The 18,887-nt window shown below is 48.2% G+C and overlaps 1 protein-coding gene across 1 annotated transcript in view; it reads left to right on the top strand.

Moving 5' to 3' along the window:
* LOC144139424 (dynein heavy chain, cytoplasmic-like) overlaps positions 1-18,887 on the top strand; it is a 157,593-nt gene that overhangs the window by 125,938 nt on the left and 12,768 nt on the right. Inside the window, exons 61-71 of the mRNA XM_077671760.1 lie at positions 2,217-2,382; positions 4,176-4,310; positions 4,435-4,529; positions 5,333-5,507; positions 5,892-6,131; positions 7,141-7,313; positions 10,173-10,410; positions 11,683-11,853; positions 13,040-13,141; positions 14,070-14,194; positions 18,216-18,319. Of these exons, the coding sequence (XP_077527886.1) occupies positions 2,217-2,382; positions 4,176-4,310; positions 4,435-4,529; positions 5,333-5,507; positions 5,892-6,131; positions 7,141-7,313; positions 10,173-10,410; positions 11,683-11,853; positions 13,040-13,141; positions 14,070-14,194; positions 18,216-18,319 (1,724 nt within the window). The remainder of the gene's footprint in view (positions 1-2,216; positions 2,383-4,175; positions 4,311-4,434; positions 4,530-5,332; positions 5,508-5,891; positions 6,132-7,140; positions 7,314-10,172; positions 10,411-11,682; positions 11,854-13,039; positions 13,142-14,069; positions 14,195-18,215; positions 18,320-18,887) is intronic.

Raw genomic sequence — 18,887 nt, 5'->3', positions numbered from 1 at the left:
TCGGGCGGAGCCAGCGGGCTGTCTGAAGCGTTTCGCAAGTCGTCAGCGTCCTTTTCTGACCGAGGTAGGAGATACCGCGGACGCGAAATCGTCAATGCGGCCGTGAAAATACAGCGCGCGCAAAGCCGAGGCGTGCGAATCGCGTGCAAAAACGCACCATGCTGTTCACGCTTGACTGTTGCGGCGTGTAGCGAGCTTGGACACTGGGAGTGAGGAGACAAGCGCGAAGCTAGGCAAAGCGTTACGCGCTCCAGAAAGGACTGCTTTGTGACGTGGGGGTTTAAAAAAAGCAGAAAAAATCACGGATTTGTTCACGCGAAAGTAAGAAAAGAAATAAACGAAAACTTTTTTCAGCGCTCAATTTTTTGGTCTGTGTTGGTTCATACGAATTTCGGATGATACGAATATTTTTCGCGGTCCCGCGAGATTCGTATCATCGAGATTCTACTGTATCTTCCTTTCTGCCATAGGAACTGCTTGTTGCCTCATGGTTGGGGCTGAATATAACTGGTGCTGCACACATTCGTGGATTGAAAGCAGCTCTGCACATAACAGGGCTGAAATCTCTTCAGACTTTTGTCGGACACGCCAGGCTGGTGTTAAGAGTCTATATATTGCCGTTCAGTTCGGCAAACTCTTAGCACTTGCACTTAAACTTCAGCAGTTAATTGCTGCATAGTTTGTGCGCTAACGTACAGGAAAGCAGAGGACCCCGGCTAGTTTCGCTAGAGAAAGTGCTACACGCCATACATTAGCCCCTGTGGAATCCGAAGACTCGCGCACGGATTCAGGTACTCGCATGCGGTAGACAGGCTCCGGCAATCCAAAGTGAGGCTTTAATGCCTGGTAGATACAGGGCATATACCAGACAACACGACTATCGCTTGCGGGGAGACAGTGTGGCTCCGTTCGCTCGCTCAAGCCACGGGACTCAGACCTCGATATCTGTCATCACGGCCGCGAAAGCAGAGAAGGCATCCCGTGCGACCGATCAGGGCAGAATCTCTCAGCAGAGTTCGTGGAGCCAACTGGGTTCACCGTCATCGGGGCATTCGGAGTAGGCACTGCCAAGCCAACTGATTCCGACCAAACCGCCCAGTCGACTCCCGTCGGAATGCTCGTTCATCCCGCAGGTCAGCTCCGGAGGGGAGGAGAGGTCTTCCCCTGGTCGGGGAGGGGGTGGCGCGAAGGAAGGCAACAGACTGGTCCTCCTTCCCCGCGCCCTCGTGCACACGTTCGCGGCGAGCTGGTTTGGCACGTCGCATGGGGCCACGAAGAAGTCGCGACTCATGTGATGCACTGGCTACCCAAAATGGCGGCTCCGAGCTCGCGAAAACATGCGCAGGCGAGGCATAGGGAAACCAGGGTCCCCACAAGTTCTTGCACTCACTCTTCGAATAGTGTTTACACAGTATAAAACAGAAAACAGGAATTACTGTACACAAACAACGGATGATACTTAATGAAAAGGAACAACTGAAATCGGCATGCAGAAGATAGTTTAGCTGTGCAGGTGTGAGCACTGGCAATAGCAATAGTGGGACTAGTCCACGGTAGTGGGCTGCTTGCGGCCCTCATGATTGCTAGACAAAAATTTACATTTTGCTAATGAACTCTATATGACATGAAGGGAAACGTTTTTGGTTTGCACAGGCTATTGTAATTCCAAGTCCCAGTGTTAAGCCAGATGCAATGCTTTCGTTGCAGAAAATGACTAATCACTGTGCTTGTGCAATAACTGCCACACTGCAGCAAATCCAGAGAGGAGTAGTAGGGTCCAATCCGAAGGGGTTCTTGCCCACACTTGGCTCTTTCTGGACCTTGGAAGTTTTGTGTGAGTTCAGTGAAGGTGCAGGAGCGATGCAAAATGATCATGAATGTGTTAACACTCTGGTAACATAAGAAAACAAAAACAATCCAAGACTGGCAAGTTTGACACAAACCAGTCTCGAAAACCCAACTCTAGAACTGCTTTCCTGTCCTAAAAAAAGAAAAAAAGTTCGGGTGTTCTATTTTTTTATTTGGCATTCTTTTATTGATTTGTTACTGTATTTTATTCGAGAGCTACTATGGGGCATTTGCGCACCCATGCAGATTTCGCCAAGCCAATGTGGTAGCCCTTCTGTGGATTCACATTCACTGCTGGGACTCTGGCTCTGTGCCTGGCCACTTGCCACAGAGGCTGACCCCACTGGCCCCCGTGTTGTTCATTGCAGCGTGATCAGCACGCTGGAGAAGCTGAAGAACGAGGCGGCGGAGATCTCGCGCAAGGTGGAGGAGACCGACAAGGTGATGGCCGAGGTGGAGGCCGTCTCCCTCCAGTACCAGCCCTTGGCCCAGGCCTGCAGCTCCATCTTTTTCACCCTCGAGGGACTGCACCAGGTGGGTGCTGCTGCCCCTCTTCTCCGCACTGGGCGGGGGCCGTGCTAGTCCTGAACACCACTGGATCCAAGCCACATGGGGAGTGGCTTGACACTGGTGCCATGGGGCCATTTCCTCACTGCTAACAACCATGCGGTCGTTAGCAGTCCTGTGCATGCTTCCTTCTGAAAATGTTGAAAAGATGTGCAGTAAGCTTTGGTTAAGACGAATTTGGTTAAGACAAACAATACTTTTGCTCTCTTGTAGTGTTCACAATGGAAAAAAACCCCTACTTAAGACGAGTTTCTCATTAGAAAAGCACATTTTCTCGGTCTGTTTCAGTTCGTCTTAACGGGAGTCTACTGTAGTTTAATTCCGGTACATCGGATGTCTCTTAAGTGAAATTTGTGTTAAAGAAAAGTATTTTCTGTTCCTCGTCAGTCACTTGTAAAAGTTGGTGCACTGAAACTTCCTTGTCAGCATGCAACTTTCTCCGCACTGTTCCACTGTGGCAAAATTTGTGAAAACAATTCATTTTCTTTGGGTGTTTTGAGGCTCAAACAGTAAAGTCGATGGCCAGCTTAGATGGGCAGTTATTGGGCTAATACTCTTACTTTTGCCACTAGCTGTCATCTGTGCGTACACTTGCCCGTGCACTGCACACGTGGTCTTCACACACATTATTTTCACACACCCAACCCACCTGTGCATATAGCCCACACCCCATATGTGATGCCCAAAGGACAAAAATCAACTTCTTAAAGCAGTTTTAAACATTTGTTGATAAAATGCGCAGAACAATTATTTAGGATTTTTGCACAATGAAGGCACGATCCTGCTTCTGATAAGTGCATGCAAAAGAAGTTCTTTCAGACATGCCTGTTGAGGTAATTTCTCGTAGGCAGCGGCCAGGTTTGAAAAAGCTTCTGTGCACCCTGTAACTCTCACTTTGGGTCTCGCTACTGCGGTGCACGAGTTAGCGGGTTCGATTCCCGGCCGCGGCGGCCGCTTTTCTGATGGAGGCAAAAAGCAAAAACACCTGTGTGTATGAGAATTCGGTGCACGTTAAAGATCCCCACGTGGTCAAAATTAATCCGGAGCCCTCCACTACGGCGTGCCTCATCGTCTGCGTTGCGTCGGTGCGTTAAACTCTACAATCAATCAATCAAATCAATCGCTACTGCGGTGGACCCAGGCCTCACCTTCCAAGCTCTGGCTCCCTTACAGCAGTGAGGGCTTGATGTGAAGGTAGCTAACATAAAGTAAAGCTAAAATGTTGGTCTGTTATTAACAGTACAACGGTATGCTAGCTAGAAAGGAGCAGACTGAAATAGGCGAGTCAACGTATACTGACTTTGGCAACCCATTGAAGAATATTTCTGTCATGGGTTTCATAGCGGACTTCATATTCACAAACCTGTGAAAAGTGAAATGTACTTAATTAGTATGCTTCTTTTCATAGCTTTTCTTGTAAAAATTGTAAACTTGCCCAAGAAGGTGCTCTGTCGCAGACACTGCATGGAAATACACACTGAATATGATTGGAGGAGACACAGTGTGTTGCGCGAGTTAACTGGGTTTGTAATGGATGGACATCCATGAAGCCGTGAGGGCAGCTTGAATGATCTAATATTTCAAATAAACGAGCTAGGTCTAATCGAGCTTTCATTGTCCTTAGTTCCCAGTTACAGTGGTGTGTCTGTTTTGGTGCAAGAATTGAAACGGTGGGTGTGGAAGTGAAGCTGTGTCTGTGCTGCGCCATGGGGAATGATGTGCTGTCCGTTTGAGTGAGTGGGGGCAATGTCTCCTTGCAGGCCCACTTCCTGTACCAGTACTCGCTGCACTTCTTCCTGGAGATCTACAACGATGTGCTCACCAACAATGCGCACCTCACCGGGGTGGTGGACCACACCGCGCGCCTGGGCATCATCACCAAGGACCTCTTCCAGGTGGGCTGGAGGGGCCCCCTTTGATGGCAGCTTCTGAAGAAACTAAAGAACGGCTCCCGGGCATTTTGGTCGGGAAGTCGCCCGCCGGGCCTGAAGTGTAGCGTTCTGGGTGGCGTTCTTGCAGGTGGTGTACACCAGGGTCACACGGGGGATGCTTCATGAAGACAAGCTGGCCTTTGCCCTCCTGCTCTGCCGCATACACCTCCGAGGATTCTCACAGTGAGCACTGTTTGTTTGTTCGTGCACGATGGTACAGAGGTGAAAAAGCCCATTTTTGAGGACTTTTTCTCAGTGAAGGTGCACTTTTCATAGGGACAGCCGTAAATGTGAAGGGTTTCTAGGGATATGTTCACTTAACAGTGTACTTGCTGACCAGTGTGGCCACTTTCTGCAAGATTTGAAATGGGCAATTTGGCTGGGAATTATTCACAATGGCACACTGTAGGGCAGTGCAACAGTCCCCATAATACTAATTCTCAATGGGACACTGTACAGTCTAAGGCCACTTGTGAGCTTTATATGTGAACGAAGCGGTCTTTGCCAATGGTGTGTCCAGGGAGTGAAGGGGGATGTTTTTGTGGCTGGTGAGGGTGAAATGGTGCTGCAGCCAACCATGACCCTGCTTCCCTGAGGTGAAATGCAACCGTGCTGGTCATGGAAACGGGATGAAGCACCACTGGTTTACACCAAGGGTGGCATTTTTTTCGTGCCAATGTAGTTCTTTTAGTACCATAGCATAACCACGTTCCTCAAAGGGCTCTGCCAAAGTCTTCCAATTTTTGTTTTCACCCACATGTTAATTAATGCAATAGTATCATTTAATTGCTCAGTGTAGCTTTTTTCAGTTAGAAAAGCAATCGCTGCTTCGTGCACTGTGTAATGAGGAAGAGGGTTTTGAAAATAATTCGTCACTGGGCACTGCTTTCTGTCAGCACCAAACGCCCTGCTGCCGACAACCTTGACTCCTTGTAGTACTTTGCTCGGGTGAGCCACTGAATGCCGCGTTACCCATGTGCCTGCAGGGAGGCCAACTTTGAGCATGAGCTGAACCACTTGCTTCGTGGCAAGGAGGGCATCTTGCCGGGCCAGCCGACCATCCACGTTGCGGGTCTCTCTCCCGACCAGCTGGAGGGGGCCACGGCCCTGTCGCGCCTGCCAGCATTCCGCAACCTGCAGCAGCGCCTGGACGAGCATCCTGTGAGCACAGGGGCCGCTCTCGCGTTGCTACGTTAATTGCGGCATGCGTTCAAATGGAGCTTACGCATTGTAGCAGACGTAGCCACATTAACAGGATCTCATGCTGGCGAGAATTCTGAAAGTGTCCTATGCTCTCAGCTTTAGTGATGAGCAAGTGTCAGCGTGGAGGTGGAAGTAGTTCTGACGTTTAGGACAAGGCAGCTGTTAGCAGCATCTGCTGTAGCTGCAAATGCACCTGAGGATTATCTGAGTGATGGTTGACAGCAAAAAAATATTTTTCATGTAGGGCTTTCCAGAAACTTTCTCCTCTGTTGAGACAGCAGTGAAGGGGTACAGGGGCATACAGTTTTGGCCTGAGGTGTGCGTCTCCATGCTCCCCTGTAGGACTTCCTGGGCTGGGTGGAGAGCAGCGCCCCCGAGCGGGACGTGCCGGTGCTCTGGGAGGAGAGCGCACGGCCCCTGAGCACCGTGGGCCAGTCGATGCACCGGCTGCTCGTGGTGCAGGCCTTCAGGCCCGACCGGGTCATTGCCCAGGGCCACCACGTGGTCACTGCTGTGCTGGGCGATGACTTCACCACGGCTGCCGAGACGGAGCTGGACCTGGCGGCCGTTGTGGACAACGAGGTGTGTGCCTGCGCTGCCTGGCCCAGGATAGCTGCTCTTGCAGCTCGAAAATGAAACGGGGGCTAGCAGGGGGAAGAAATTTTGGGCCTTGTTGGCCGGGCAGCTGAAGAGAAATGTGATCAAACTGCAGCACTCCTGAATACCTGTACGTTTGCACCTGTCAAACATCTTGGGTCCGTTCAATTCTCCCTGCACCTCTTGAACCAGTTTGTTTGCATCGCCGGACCTCGTCTGCTTCTGCACCTCCTTGGCAGAGTGTGGAGGCAAAGCCATGAACTCGTCCTGTACCCGTTGGCACCACCGGTGAATCGAACGCCGCAGTTCAGGTGCCGCAAGCTGCACCAATGAAACAAATAGTGAAGTACTTCACTGCCTGAACTGGTTCATGTGGTGCACATGAATCGAACGGACCCCTTGTGTCTCCTGTGTTGCGTAATACTGCCTTTGGTGGTAACACTGAAGCATCTTGTCTCCTGTGTTATGCAGCACTTTCGTTGCCTGTGTTTACTGGCCTCTCGTACCAAACTTTGATGCTCAGCTGTAATATGTATAAGTTGTGAAGTCAGTCACTTCGAATGGCACAAAGCTTTGGAAGGTTGCCTATGTTTTCAGCGTAAGCGGCTGAGAACATGGGCAACCAATCACATGAGGCCTACTGACCAAAAACGGCGTTAGGGCCTTTTTGTTGTTGTTGCAGGTGTGGAGGTTAAGAAGTGCAAATGAGTTGCAATACATGGGGTCAGAGACCAAAATCTTTGCCCTTTTCTCTTCTGCCAAGCAGTTGATCTGAATGCCAACTTTTGTTTGTTGTTTTTTTTTCTACTTGCTCTTTCACTGGGGCGTAGCAATAAATACGAGCATTGCGATCTTACACATTTGGGCAAATCTTTCTTTTCAGATAAGGGTGAATTAATTATGATGGGAGTGTGGAAGCATTGCGCATCCACGCGGCAGTCGGTGTGGAAGCAGTGCTCAGTGTATTGAGCGGCTGGTCTGTGGCTGGGTGCAGGTCAAAGCTGGCACCCCGATCCTCATGTGCTCGGTGCCTGGCTACGACGCCAGTGGCCGGGTGGATGACTTGGCAGCCGAGCTGGGCCGCAGCATCACCTCCCTGGCCATGGGCTCCGCCGAGGGCTTCAGCCAGGCCGAGAAGGCCATCAACGCTGCCTCCAAGAATGGCCGGTACGCATCTCTGCTAGACCTGTGTGGCGCAGTCATCATTCTGTGAATCCAGCTCTGGTTTCGCACCAGGGTTGACCCTGAGGGTTTTTTCGAAGGCCCAGTCTAGCACCTGTCGCCGAGGTTTCTCATTGAGAGCAGAATGCATACAGTGATTGGCTGCATGCAACTTTGTTGCTGCTGCTGCTGCTGCTGCTGCTGCTAAGCTGCCTACTCTCTCAGGGCTTCACTTGTGATATGCTGTAGATTTGAGTTTGTGGTGATCTTGGTGGCAATGCCAAGGCCAGCTGTTTGATTCTGCATGTCCATAGGATGATGCAAAGGGCGCGTCCAGTGACATTGTGTGCTTGCAAATAGGGCAGTGGCAGCAACAAGCTGTGTGCTTTATCTCTCTCGGTGCATTTTTAAATGCTCCAGTTCATCAACATTGGGCCTTAGGAAGCACAATTGGTACACCTGACTGAAAAAAAAAGGCATTTTTGTTACTGCTACTAGGGCATTCTGTAACAGCCTGATATTAGTAACAATTCTTGTTGTGATTCTGTACGTGGAAAGTTAATTTTCTTCAACAGCACATGCTGATAGACCCCATTGCACTGTTACAAGAGTACACAGGTATGCATACGCAGAAGGGAGGAAGTAGTGGTGACAAATAGAGAATAAATAAGTACATGCAACATCTCCAGATACAGTCACCATGACAGTAAAGCAGCGCCTTACAATGCTACTAGATGATCACCAGGGTTCTCCCCACGGTAGGAGGCGGGGGAAATGCCTCCCACTGCTCCACTTCACCTCCCACTTCTTTTGGTAGGACACCCAACGTTCCGGCTGAACCGCTTGAAATGCACGCCTAAGGAACTAAAAGTGGCCACTGTGTAAGAGCAACGGCAGCGGCAGCAGGTTGCACTTCCCGCCACCTGGTTACATGAAAAGGAGTCTGAACAAGTGACTTTACAGTATGACTGCCAGCTGCGTGCAAATCTTGGAGTCAATGCTTGCACTTGCCGCTGTCTTATTTTGTTTAAGAGCTTCCACTTTTCACCACACCGTGGCACTGCAAAACCTGGTATTTCACCAGAGTTGTTCAATTTTCGTGATGAAAATTTGAAACTCTTTAAATTTTTTGTCGCCGTTAAAATGTCCACCTCTCGGAAATTGTTGGGGAGAACCCTGGCGATCGCTACATACAGGGGTGAGACAGCTGCGCATATTGCGCCTTTCTGATACAATTCCATTTTCCTGCGCCAAGCTGCTCCAAAAGCACGAAAATGGCGAAAATTGCGCCAAACTGCTCCAGAAGAGCCTCAACGACACGGATTTTGATGCTCATGTCAGTTTCGGCGGGGACAAAAGCCTCCCGCATCCCGCGGTCACCGCTTTTATCGTCGGTCAATCGCAAACACAGAAATGGCACAAATATAAAGACTGAAACGAAGCAAGCGATAGCTTCTAAAACTCGATTCGCTTTCCGTCCGGGTTCGCAGAAACGGCCTTGTCGATTAGGCATCGCTGTGGCAACAAACATGGCCGCCGCCTGATCTGGCTGCTACCAACGCGCTCAGTGCGTATCGCCGATATTTTCCTTGGTTTATTTTACGCTATCAGCTGAGTTCCAGTCTTTTCATTCTATCTGTTGTGGCTCTGAACAGTGACGTTAACTCAAGGATATGGTTTGAGATTGGTGCCAGATAACGGGAAGTTGGGCGGCTCGAAAAAAAAGTTCATTGAAATGTGGGGCCTACGACTTCGGTGTGGTTTGTCCTTGAGTGCGAAACGCGGTGCGCGCATCTATAATCGGGTTCTTGAAGTGAATTTTTTGGCTTGTTGTGCTGTTGTAAAATGTTGAGGTGTTGCTGTGCTTCGAAGCGCGATCGCGAGCCTCGGGGATGGAACGGTCGACACGAAAGTTGCGGGATGTGCTGCGGCGCCGCGACCTGTTCAGGCAGCGCCCAATAGCTGCAGGACTACACGGTTGCCATAGAACGCGACTATAACACTTGATGTATGCAAAGTGAAATTTAATACCAAAATCTAGGTGGCTAAACATTAACGCTACTCAAATGACCATAGGGTGAACCTGCGCCCCGGGGACTGAAACGGGTAGGCTGGTTGGGCTATGCGACCGTTAGCTCGAAGCTGCTCAACTGTTGCCGTGACTACAGTCGTTCGTACAACACAGCCTGGGATTACAAAAACAATAATTTTAGCATTAAAACAGCAAAAAAAACCCGCCACAATTGCGGAGCCCTTAAATTTGATAATAGTTTTAGCAGTCCGTCTGTTCCGTCGTGTACGTAGTTAACGTGCTCACCGGGACTCGTCTGGGCACTTGGGCATTCGTAGCCGTAGGGGGATTAGTTGCCCGCGCCTCCTCGCCCTTCCGCGCGCGCAGGCGCAGACCGGTCCCGTCAACCCGGTAACAAAGTAACCAACAGAACAGACGGACTGCTAAAACTCTCTAATGTTAACGGCAGTTTTGTTGTCAGTGTTGCGTGCAGGCGCAACACAATATCACCAGTTAGGAAAAAGGTAGTGCAGTTAGTACTTTGTGATACTCTTAAAAATTCTTTCAGGTAAGGCTGTTTAAGTGTTCTGTGTATTCAAAACTGATTGAAATGTGCACTTGACCCTGCAAATTACTGAAATAATGATTTTTAAGCTCACAAGACGATGTATTAAATGTCCCTAACTGCTCCAAATCAAGATTCTTCTGCTCCAAAATCGAAATTTTGCTGCTCCGAAAACTGCTCCCAAATCTGTTTGGGCTGTCTCACCCCTGCTACATATTGTTGTGCGGCTGAAGTGGGCGCTGTGTGCTTGCCCGGTGGTCACTGTGTTGCCCTTCTCCTCCTCCGGCAGGTGGGTGATGCTGAAGAACGTGCACCTGGCCCCGCAGTGGCTGGTGCAGCTCGAGAAGAAGCTGCACGCCCTGCAGCCGCACCCGGCCTTCCGCCTCTTCCTCACCCTCGAGGTGCACCCCAAGGTGCCCGTCAACCTGCTGCGTGCCGGCCGGGTCTTCCTCTTCGAGCCCCCGCCGGGCATCCGCGCCAACCTGCTGCGCACCTTCTCCACCATCCCCGCCCAGCGCATGACCAAGGTACGCCTGTAGGTCCCTAACGTGCGACACAATAGGTCTCTAGGTGAGCCAGGTGGTGTATATAATCCCGAGAGCCCAAGACCTCCAAGGCGAACGTGGGTAATCATTCTTAAAAGCGTGCTAACCCGAAATTTCTAAGCAGCGGTCGTTGTGTATGTATCTCCAAGGGTCCCCAAGGATGTTTCAACTGTAACCATTTTATACGGCTCATTTTATGTCAAAACTTTAAGAGGGAAGCAATACCTGATGGACGAAATGATAGCAGTACTGGCTCTTTTCTCGCACTTTTAACTTCATTTGTGCCAGGACATCTGTTATGGTTAGCATTAACGAGCTGTAACTAGAGCTACCTGCCTGCGTCACTGTTGCCACTATGACCATGTTGTCACCACTGGCCATGCCGTAGGCTGTACGGTTGGTATCTGTGGCTTCAAGGAACTTTTGCTGACTGGGGCTGCATCAGTGGGCCCATTAATGCGGGCTGCATTTCTGTATACAGAAAGTGCTTCGTGTGGTTCACTTAGCACATCGGAGGTCATGCGATGTGTGTCCTCGACAAAAACGGTGATGCCACAAAGGTGTTCTCGTCATGGTGTCGGCACCAGGGCTGGTTTCATGAAAACCAAAAGTTTAGCAAATAAAAGAGGTTGTGAATAATTATATTTGCTGCAGTCGGCCATTTCGTGGATCATTCTGTGATTGTTGGTCCAGTAGGTCCCAATAACAGCGGAAAAACGGGTTATGTTTGACACTTGTAAACCTTGGTTTTACGACGACTATGCACACAATGTTTCATGAAAGTTAGGTCACACCTGCCACACTTGCGCTCCGGCGGCGGTGCGCCATCCATGGTGAGACTGAGTGACCAAGCGCTGGTGAAACGGCTGTTAACCCCCACCTAGTCGCATGGTAATGCTATGGCGAGGCTCCGAGCGAGCACAGCTGCAATGCCTCTCCACAGCTGATCATGTGGCGTGACATCACACCTACCACACTTGTGCTCCGGTGGCTCAAGGTCATTGCGACGGGATGAATGACTTTGTGAAACGGCATAGTAGAGCTTTTGCTCTAGAGAAAAACGAGTCTACAAAAAATTGGCAGTACTCTATGAATGATGGCAACTTGCCTCCAAGCTCTTCTCTGCAAACTTTGTTCCACCTGTAAGCCATGCGCATCAGATCATAGCGGCTTTGGGGCTCGGAACTGCAGCCATTTCGAGCCCACATTTCTGACCCCTGTCTCTCCCTTTCCTCCCCCCCATGGTGACTGCAGGCTCCTGGTGAGCGGGCACGGCTCTACTTCCTGCTTGCCTGGTTCCACGCCATAGTGCAGGAGCGCTTGCGCTATGCGCCGCTCGGCTGGGCCAAACACTACGAGTTCAACGAGTCGGACCTCAGGGTGGCTTGTGACACCCTCGACACCTGGATTGACACCATTGCCATGGTGGGTGGCGCATTCAAAGGGGCGTGCTGCCATTGTTGGCCAGGGTAGGCGAAACAATAACCGGGATTGGCTAGGTGCAGTCGCGATTCAGAATAATCGCACCATGCCTAAAGTGCGTACATCTAAATGGGCTTTGTGCAGTTCAGTAGGTACGAGTTCCCAGTCAGTTTTTCTCATGATAAATGACATTCAAAGCTATTTGAAGAGCAAAAAACAGGGGCTGAAAAATTTTGGGCAGCTGAAAAATTGCTAACAGTTCGGGTTTTAGAAACCAATATGTTTGGTCAAAAACTCCAGCTGCTTTTCTCCCACCATACCAGGCTTCTTGTCACAGGAGTACTTGCTCGGGCCATGATATCGATTGAGAACACTGACAAGAGCCTAAAGTGTCCGAAATATAATGGGAAAAAAAAAAAAAAAAAAAGATGCTTTTTTTTTTATTTTTCTCGCCAAGCTTCTGTTTAGCAGGCATGGTAGCGGCCATTTTTTTTCTCATTCAGAAGGTCTTTTTACCTTTTCTAACCACAACTGCTTTGTTGCGTCCATTGGTTACACATGAAACAGGAGTGCGAAATGTAGATGTGCGTAACGCAATTGGCTATTCCACGCATGTGATGAACGCATCCAATTTTATTGGCGGTGTGGTATGGGTTGGCCATTATGATGGCTTAGTACCATCATAACAATGAGTGGCAGTAAAGCTGGTTAATCTAGTGGTCGCGAGTGCTCCGCACAGCGTTAAAACAAGAAATCAATAGTAGGCAGGGTTCTGTCTTAGTGACAGGGCAAACCTCACTCATAGGGGTGGGTTGGACATTCAAATAAAACATTCCTACCTTTCCACTTCCAATCTCGTAGCGTGACAATGACGGTGGCTATGTGGGGCAGCATTTGTGACCGTGGTGCTGTTGTAATCGGACCAAAGAGGGGCAGCTGTGAATTGCTGCTGCTTTTAAATTGACAATTTTTTTTATTGTTGAAGCTTCTTTTTATGTGCAAGCATTGTGCAGTTACGTAATAATTTTTGTTGTTGCCCAGACAGCTCCTTATTTTGATTATCTAGTCGTGTGTATCTTTTATGGTTGCAACATGTAGGTGATGGCTTTGAGCTGCAATGGAAAAATCTGTGATGGTGCATCAGGGATGACTTCATTTTTTTTCTTCTGTTTTGGCTACTTTCATTCAGGGACGCACAAACCTTCCACCCGAAAAAGTTCCCTGGAATGCACTGCGTATTCTTTTTGGCCAGTGCATATATGGAGGCAAGATCGACAACGACTTTGATCAGGTAAGAATCAGGAGGGCGAAGGACCAGTTGTGCTCTCTTCCGACAAATTTGATGGTCAAGGGAAAATTGTGAGGACTGAGGGCCTTCCGAGGAGGCGTGCTCTGCCAACTTTAGCTTAGCAAGATAGCGTACAGGATCTTGGGGGCATGATTCCATCTGGTAAAGCCAGAGCAAGAACTACCGAGCCGTACTGGTCATGTTCTTGCATGGGTTCGAGGACTCTTACACGAGTAAAGACTCGAACACTTCGGCAACGAATTGAGGCTTTATTGCCCAAAAGGCGCAGATAATGCGTTACATGAAGTAAGCCCAGCTGGGAAAGGTGCGGCACATCTCATTTTGTGCTGTGGCAGCAAGAGAAGGCTTCACTCAGGGAGGCACGCTGCGCAGTACAGGCGCAACTGCCATTCTCCTGCATTGCGAGCAGAGCGCGTGCACTTGTTTTATGTCCTCCTATCTTTGCAAAGATTGCACATGATATTAGGCACGCTTGTGACGTTCCCTCAAAGTAGCTCTTGCAGATAATAGACAGCAAACAAGTCAAGATTGTGGAGGAGCTAAATTAATACCTTGCAACAGCTGTCTTCTTTCAGCATGGAAGATAACTTCCTTCTGCGTGTTTTTATTCTCACTTTGAGTTAGGTGTGTGAGCTATCTCTGAAAGAAGCAGTGTTGGCCAAAGTGCGTGGTGCAGTCTGTAGCCACCACTTCCAAGAGGTTTTATGAATCCTGCCCAGTTCGTTATCTGAGGGAATGTGGCATAATTGGGATGTTTCTATTGTTGATTGAAGGCTGCACGTTATGTTATGCAAAGGTGTTAATGTGCCAAAGTACGCTAAGGAAATAAAGGGCAGATTTTAACATTTTAATGACCACTATATTGAGGTTTACTGTACTCTTGATGTGCGCCTCGTTTTCTTATTTCCAGCGTTTGTTGAACTCCTTCCTCAACAAACTGTTCACGGCCAAAAGCTTTGAGCCAGACTTCATGCTTATCGAGCCCAGTGCTGGAGAGAGCAAGGACAAGGGCATTGCCAGCCCTGAAGGAATACGGTGAGCTCTCCATGCTTTGCAAACACCAGTTCTCTGATGTTGCTCAGCTTTTAATCTCTTCACCCTCTGTGAGGCAATAAAAAAAATATCATGAACCATGTTTGCAGATTGTTAGGCTGGTTGGATGCTGGTTGGGTTGGTTAGGACTATTGGTTGTGGACCTGTGCCAAGTCAGCTTGCTAGCCTGGAACTTGGTTAAGGAAACTGCTGTTGTTGTTTGCAGATATCATGTAAACTAGACCATGGGCTGCCCCATTAATTTGAGGAGAAAATAGCTGGCTAAAAATGTTCTTTAACTCTTTCGCTACCGCAGAAAATTGACCAATTTTTAGGGGTCCAAGAAAACATTTTTTTTCCTGCTAAAAACTTATTTAGGCACTAATTGCAGGAGCACAAAATGCAGATTATTTAACGGCCTTTCCAATAACACCAGTTTTTTAAAGGTTTTCAAATATCATAGTTGTGAAAAAAAATATCAAAATAAAAGTTTTTGTCAAGTTGTCGACCAAAATGATAAAAAAGGAGTTGTATATCAAACCACCGGTAGTAGAAAAAAATTAGAATATACATTTTGTAGGGAAACATTTCAAAAACACACCTTAAAAAAAATGTCGACTTGCGCGGAACAGTTTTTCAGATATAAAAAAAAAATGTCAGGGGTGAGACAGCTGCGCATATTGCGCAGTTTTGATACAAATTTGTTTTCCTGCGCCAGGCTGCTCCAAAAGCTTGAAAATCGCAAAAATTGCGCCAAACTGCTCCAAAACAGTCTGAGAGCCACGGATTTTAACGCTCCCGTCAGTCTCAGTGGGAAAATTGCTTACTGACGGCATAATTTTCCAGCACCCCCAAGTTGATGCTGTTTGTAAAGGTTTAGTTGATTGATCATTCAATAAAACACCCGCATAAAACTGCCTCCGATAGTTTTTTTTTTTTTTTTTTCGAAAGGCACGTCAGGTTGCACATGTTACATTCTGCGAGTTTTAAAGTTTCCTATCTAAAACCATTCCAAAGTCCTGTAGAAAAAATGCTTATGCGTACTGATGCGAAAAACTACTTGTGCAAGTTGACGAAAAAACAGCAATTTTCGGAGCGCCTTATCTCCGGAACGACATCAGCGTTCAGCGGGCGCCGCCATATTGGTGTGGTGAGGATTGGAAAACATGGCCGCCGGGCGAAGCAGTTGCTCAGGCTGAGTGCTCTTCGCCGATTTGTACCGTGGTTTTGGTTATGGGGGTGGCTGGGTTTACATTTAGTCGTTTGATCTGTTGCGGGAAGGTGAGCGACTCGAAACACGGGAGTTCATCAAAAACAACGTGGTGCCGGCGAATTCGCCGAGTTTCGGCGTTGAGTGTGAGGCGCGGTGCGTGCTTGAAGTGAAATTTCGCACTCGTTGCGGTGTTATAAAACGCTGATTTATTGCTGCCTCTGACAGCAAGCTTGCGAGCGGTGGGAATGGGACGATAGACGCTGCAGAAGTGGCGGCGCAGGCTACATCGCCGCAAAATATTCAAGCAGTGTCTGAGGACGGGCTATTATTGCGCGCTAGTAATAATGGTTCATCTATCTGAAGTGAAATTTGGAGCCAAGGGAGAGGTGGCTGAACATACCAATGTTACTCAAATTACGATCGTAGTGAACGTGCACCTTAGGGATAGAAATGGCAGGGCTGGTGGGGTGCAACGACTGTCACCTCGCTTTGGGGAACTTTTGCCGTTGTTCTACACTTGTGCGTAAAGCCGAGTCTGGGATTGCAAAAATAATAATTTAGGCATTCACATGATAATAAAAATGCCTTGGAGTTGCTTAGTTTTTCAATTCGATATTCTCAACGGCGCTTCACGCTATCGATGCATAGAGCCTAGAAATTTACAAATGGTTTGTAAAAATGTCGTACCAATTGTGATACTCTGATAGAAAAACTTTATTGATAGCTGTTTCAGAGTTATGTACGTTCAAAACCAATTAAAAGGTGCACTCCCCCCCCCCCTGATTTGCCAGAAATTTGGTTATTAGGTGACATAATAAATGTCGTTCTTCTGCTCCAAATCAAGATTCTGCTGCTCCAAAATCGAGATTTTGCTGCTCCGAAAACTGCTCCCAAATCTGGTTCAGCTGTCTCACCCCTGAAATGTTAGCACGCACGGTGCTCGTGTCATGCGGTGAAGCCCAACCTCTAATTCAAAATGTGCAATTTCGGGTGGTTCCCTGGAATAAATCTGGCGGTTTGACGTTATCGGAGGCACCAATTTGCCCCCACATAACGTAAAAACATCTTGTCAATGGCTGACTTTGAATTTACAGCGAGCACAATATTTGGGACAAGCACACGATGCGGAAAAAAACATGCATGAAGTTGAAAACGGAACGCCGTGGCTGATGCTTGTTGTCGTTCACGGTCAGTTATCTCTCAAAACATAAAGCTGAGCTTTATTATCATCTTCTTACTCGCAATTGTAGCCTTGCTTGCAAAAATGAGGTACGATGAGCTAGAATCGTGCCCTGCGATCTTTGGCCGAGTAGCAGTAGCGCGATGAAAAAGATCAGCACAACGAGCCTCCTCTATTGCAGCGCCACCTAACATTTTTCAAATGAAACAGTACAAAAACTTATCAGAGACTCCGTCCGAATAGACAGTTCAACTAAGCAGCAACATTAGACCCCGGATATACCCTCGCATGGAAACGAAACTAAAATGCGAACAGCTGGCAGTGTAAGGCCGGTTTGAAGTGCTGTCCTCGGCGGAACAGATATCTGGCGACTGGGTGCGACCTTTTGACTTGCATCTGAAGTTCTTATCGCAGAAATCGGGTTAGGGTGGGGGGAAATCAGGAGCGCCGTGCTTTGTTCGAGGATCAGTCGCGGACGCTTCAGGCGCCATGGCAGGTAGCCTTGAAGTTGGGTAACTGCGTAGTAGCGCTAAATATGAATTTCGCGATGTAGAAACGAAACCGAAACTGTTGTAAACTGTTTGCGAATGGTCCTGGAGTAAGTAGAACTACCACAGTACTTAGAACAACTTGCGCAAAGGCAATAAAACTGCCTAAAATCATAAAGTAGCTTTGCAACCAGGCACTGCTTGACATTTTCAGCCGATTTCTGGGATTATTACTGTCAGAGCGCGAACCTGACGAAATCGTTTGCTAGTTCCCCATTCACGCCCTGATAGCAAAAAACAAGCGCTGGTGCAGAGTAATTACGAGTTGCACACATTCTTCGTTGGCAGCCGTGACGCGCGATGACCACGCCCCTTTTCCACACCCAGGTGATTCAAAAGCGTGACAAAAATCACGTTTCCGTTGCAAAAATGAAAACAAAACTGATTTTGAAAGGCCATTTTCTGGTCTAACTCCGAACAGCTTTACTTGTTCGAGAAACGCCTGGAACGCTATGAAAAGGCGCTCCCAAAAGTGTCGATCAAATTGATCGATTTTGATAGGCGCGGTAGCGAAAGAGTTAAATACCTCACCAGAAGCATCATTTCCAGCCCTTATCTGACATGGGCACTTACTCATCAGGGCTGTTCGAACTTGATTGGCAAAGCCCTTGCGTTCCATAGAATGTCTCATCAAAGACTTCTAATTCTTTTACAGTCCTTTGTGCATGAGCTCAGTCGATTTGCTATGAATGGCCTCGGATGTGACCAGTAGAAATCTGGCACAAAACTCAAGAACGAAGTCCACAACTGCATTCTTGAACTTGGGGCAGCATCTTGCAATTTGACGAAATAATTACTTTCTAAGGCGGCGCGTTAACAATTTCAACTTCTGATTTCGCCAGTATGAAATGCTCTTCATGGACATGCCAAAGTGGTGCTGGGCCACTGTCACCTTTTTTTTTTTTTTTATGCGCAAGCACTCTTACCTAGTTAGTATTTCATGTTATTGTGTGCTGCGGTCTTTTCTATTTATCTAATTTCCGTGCTGTTGTTACGGGCCCTGCAATGCTGGAGTTTCTGGCAGGCGCCTTGCTTAACTCTTGGACTTGCTGTGAAATGCCGCTGCCTGTTCTTGACATCCAGGCGCGATCAGTTCCTGCATTGGGTTGAGTCGCTGACTGACCAGCAGACACCATCCTGGCTTGGCCTGCCGAACAACGCAGAAAAGGTGCTGCTCACCAACAGGGGTGAGTGGTGGTGGGCACCATACCTTGATTGCTGCAGAGTTTTGCTGGAGAAGTGGTTCTGTTCGGAGGGGGTCACTTTCATTCGCTTCCTCTGCTGAGCAAGCATTTGTGCTGCTAGAGAAGTTCTGCCCTTGTGTGGTGACAGTGAGGGCTCACTGTGTGGTGGTGTAACTGGGGCTGTGGTACTCATCTGAAGCCTTACTCGCTACACAATGCTAGGTGAATATTTTTTTAGCCTTCTTTGGTTCACAATTGCAGTGAACTAAACAGCAGTAAGCTGAGGACACTGTACCTGGCTTCATACTTTAGGGCATTAAACCTTTCCCACCAAGCACTGCAGCACCTCTAGTTTTTTACCTTGCTTTCAAATTGTACTTAGGCTAACTTGTATATTTGGAATGATTCTGTATCAACACACGTGTGGCATTCATTTTACCAGTAATGTTGTTATGGGCTTCAAATCCTCTCATCATTCACTGGCTTGCCAAGGGTAATCTCAAGGCAGATGTGTAGGGATGATGAAGAGCTTCAGGGACGATTTATAAGGTGGTGCAAATAGGGATTTTTG

The sequence above is a fragment of the Haemaphysalis longicornis genome, unplaced genomic scaffold, assembly GCF_048455015.1.
Source record: "Haemaphysalis longicornis isolate Haplotype H1 unplaced genomic scaffold, Haemaphysalis longicornis Haplotype H1 scaffold_1, whole genome shotgun sequence".
NCBI classification, from domain to species: domain Eukaryota; kingdom Metazoa; phylum Arthropoda; class Arachnida; order Ixodida; family Ixodidae; genus Haemaphysalis; species Haemaphysalis longicornis.
The sequence above is the reverse complement of the archived record's forward strand: the minus strand, read 5'-3'. Positions and strand labels throughout refer to the sequence as shown.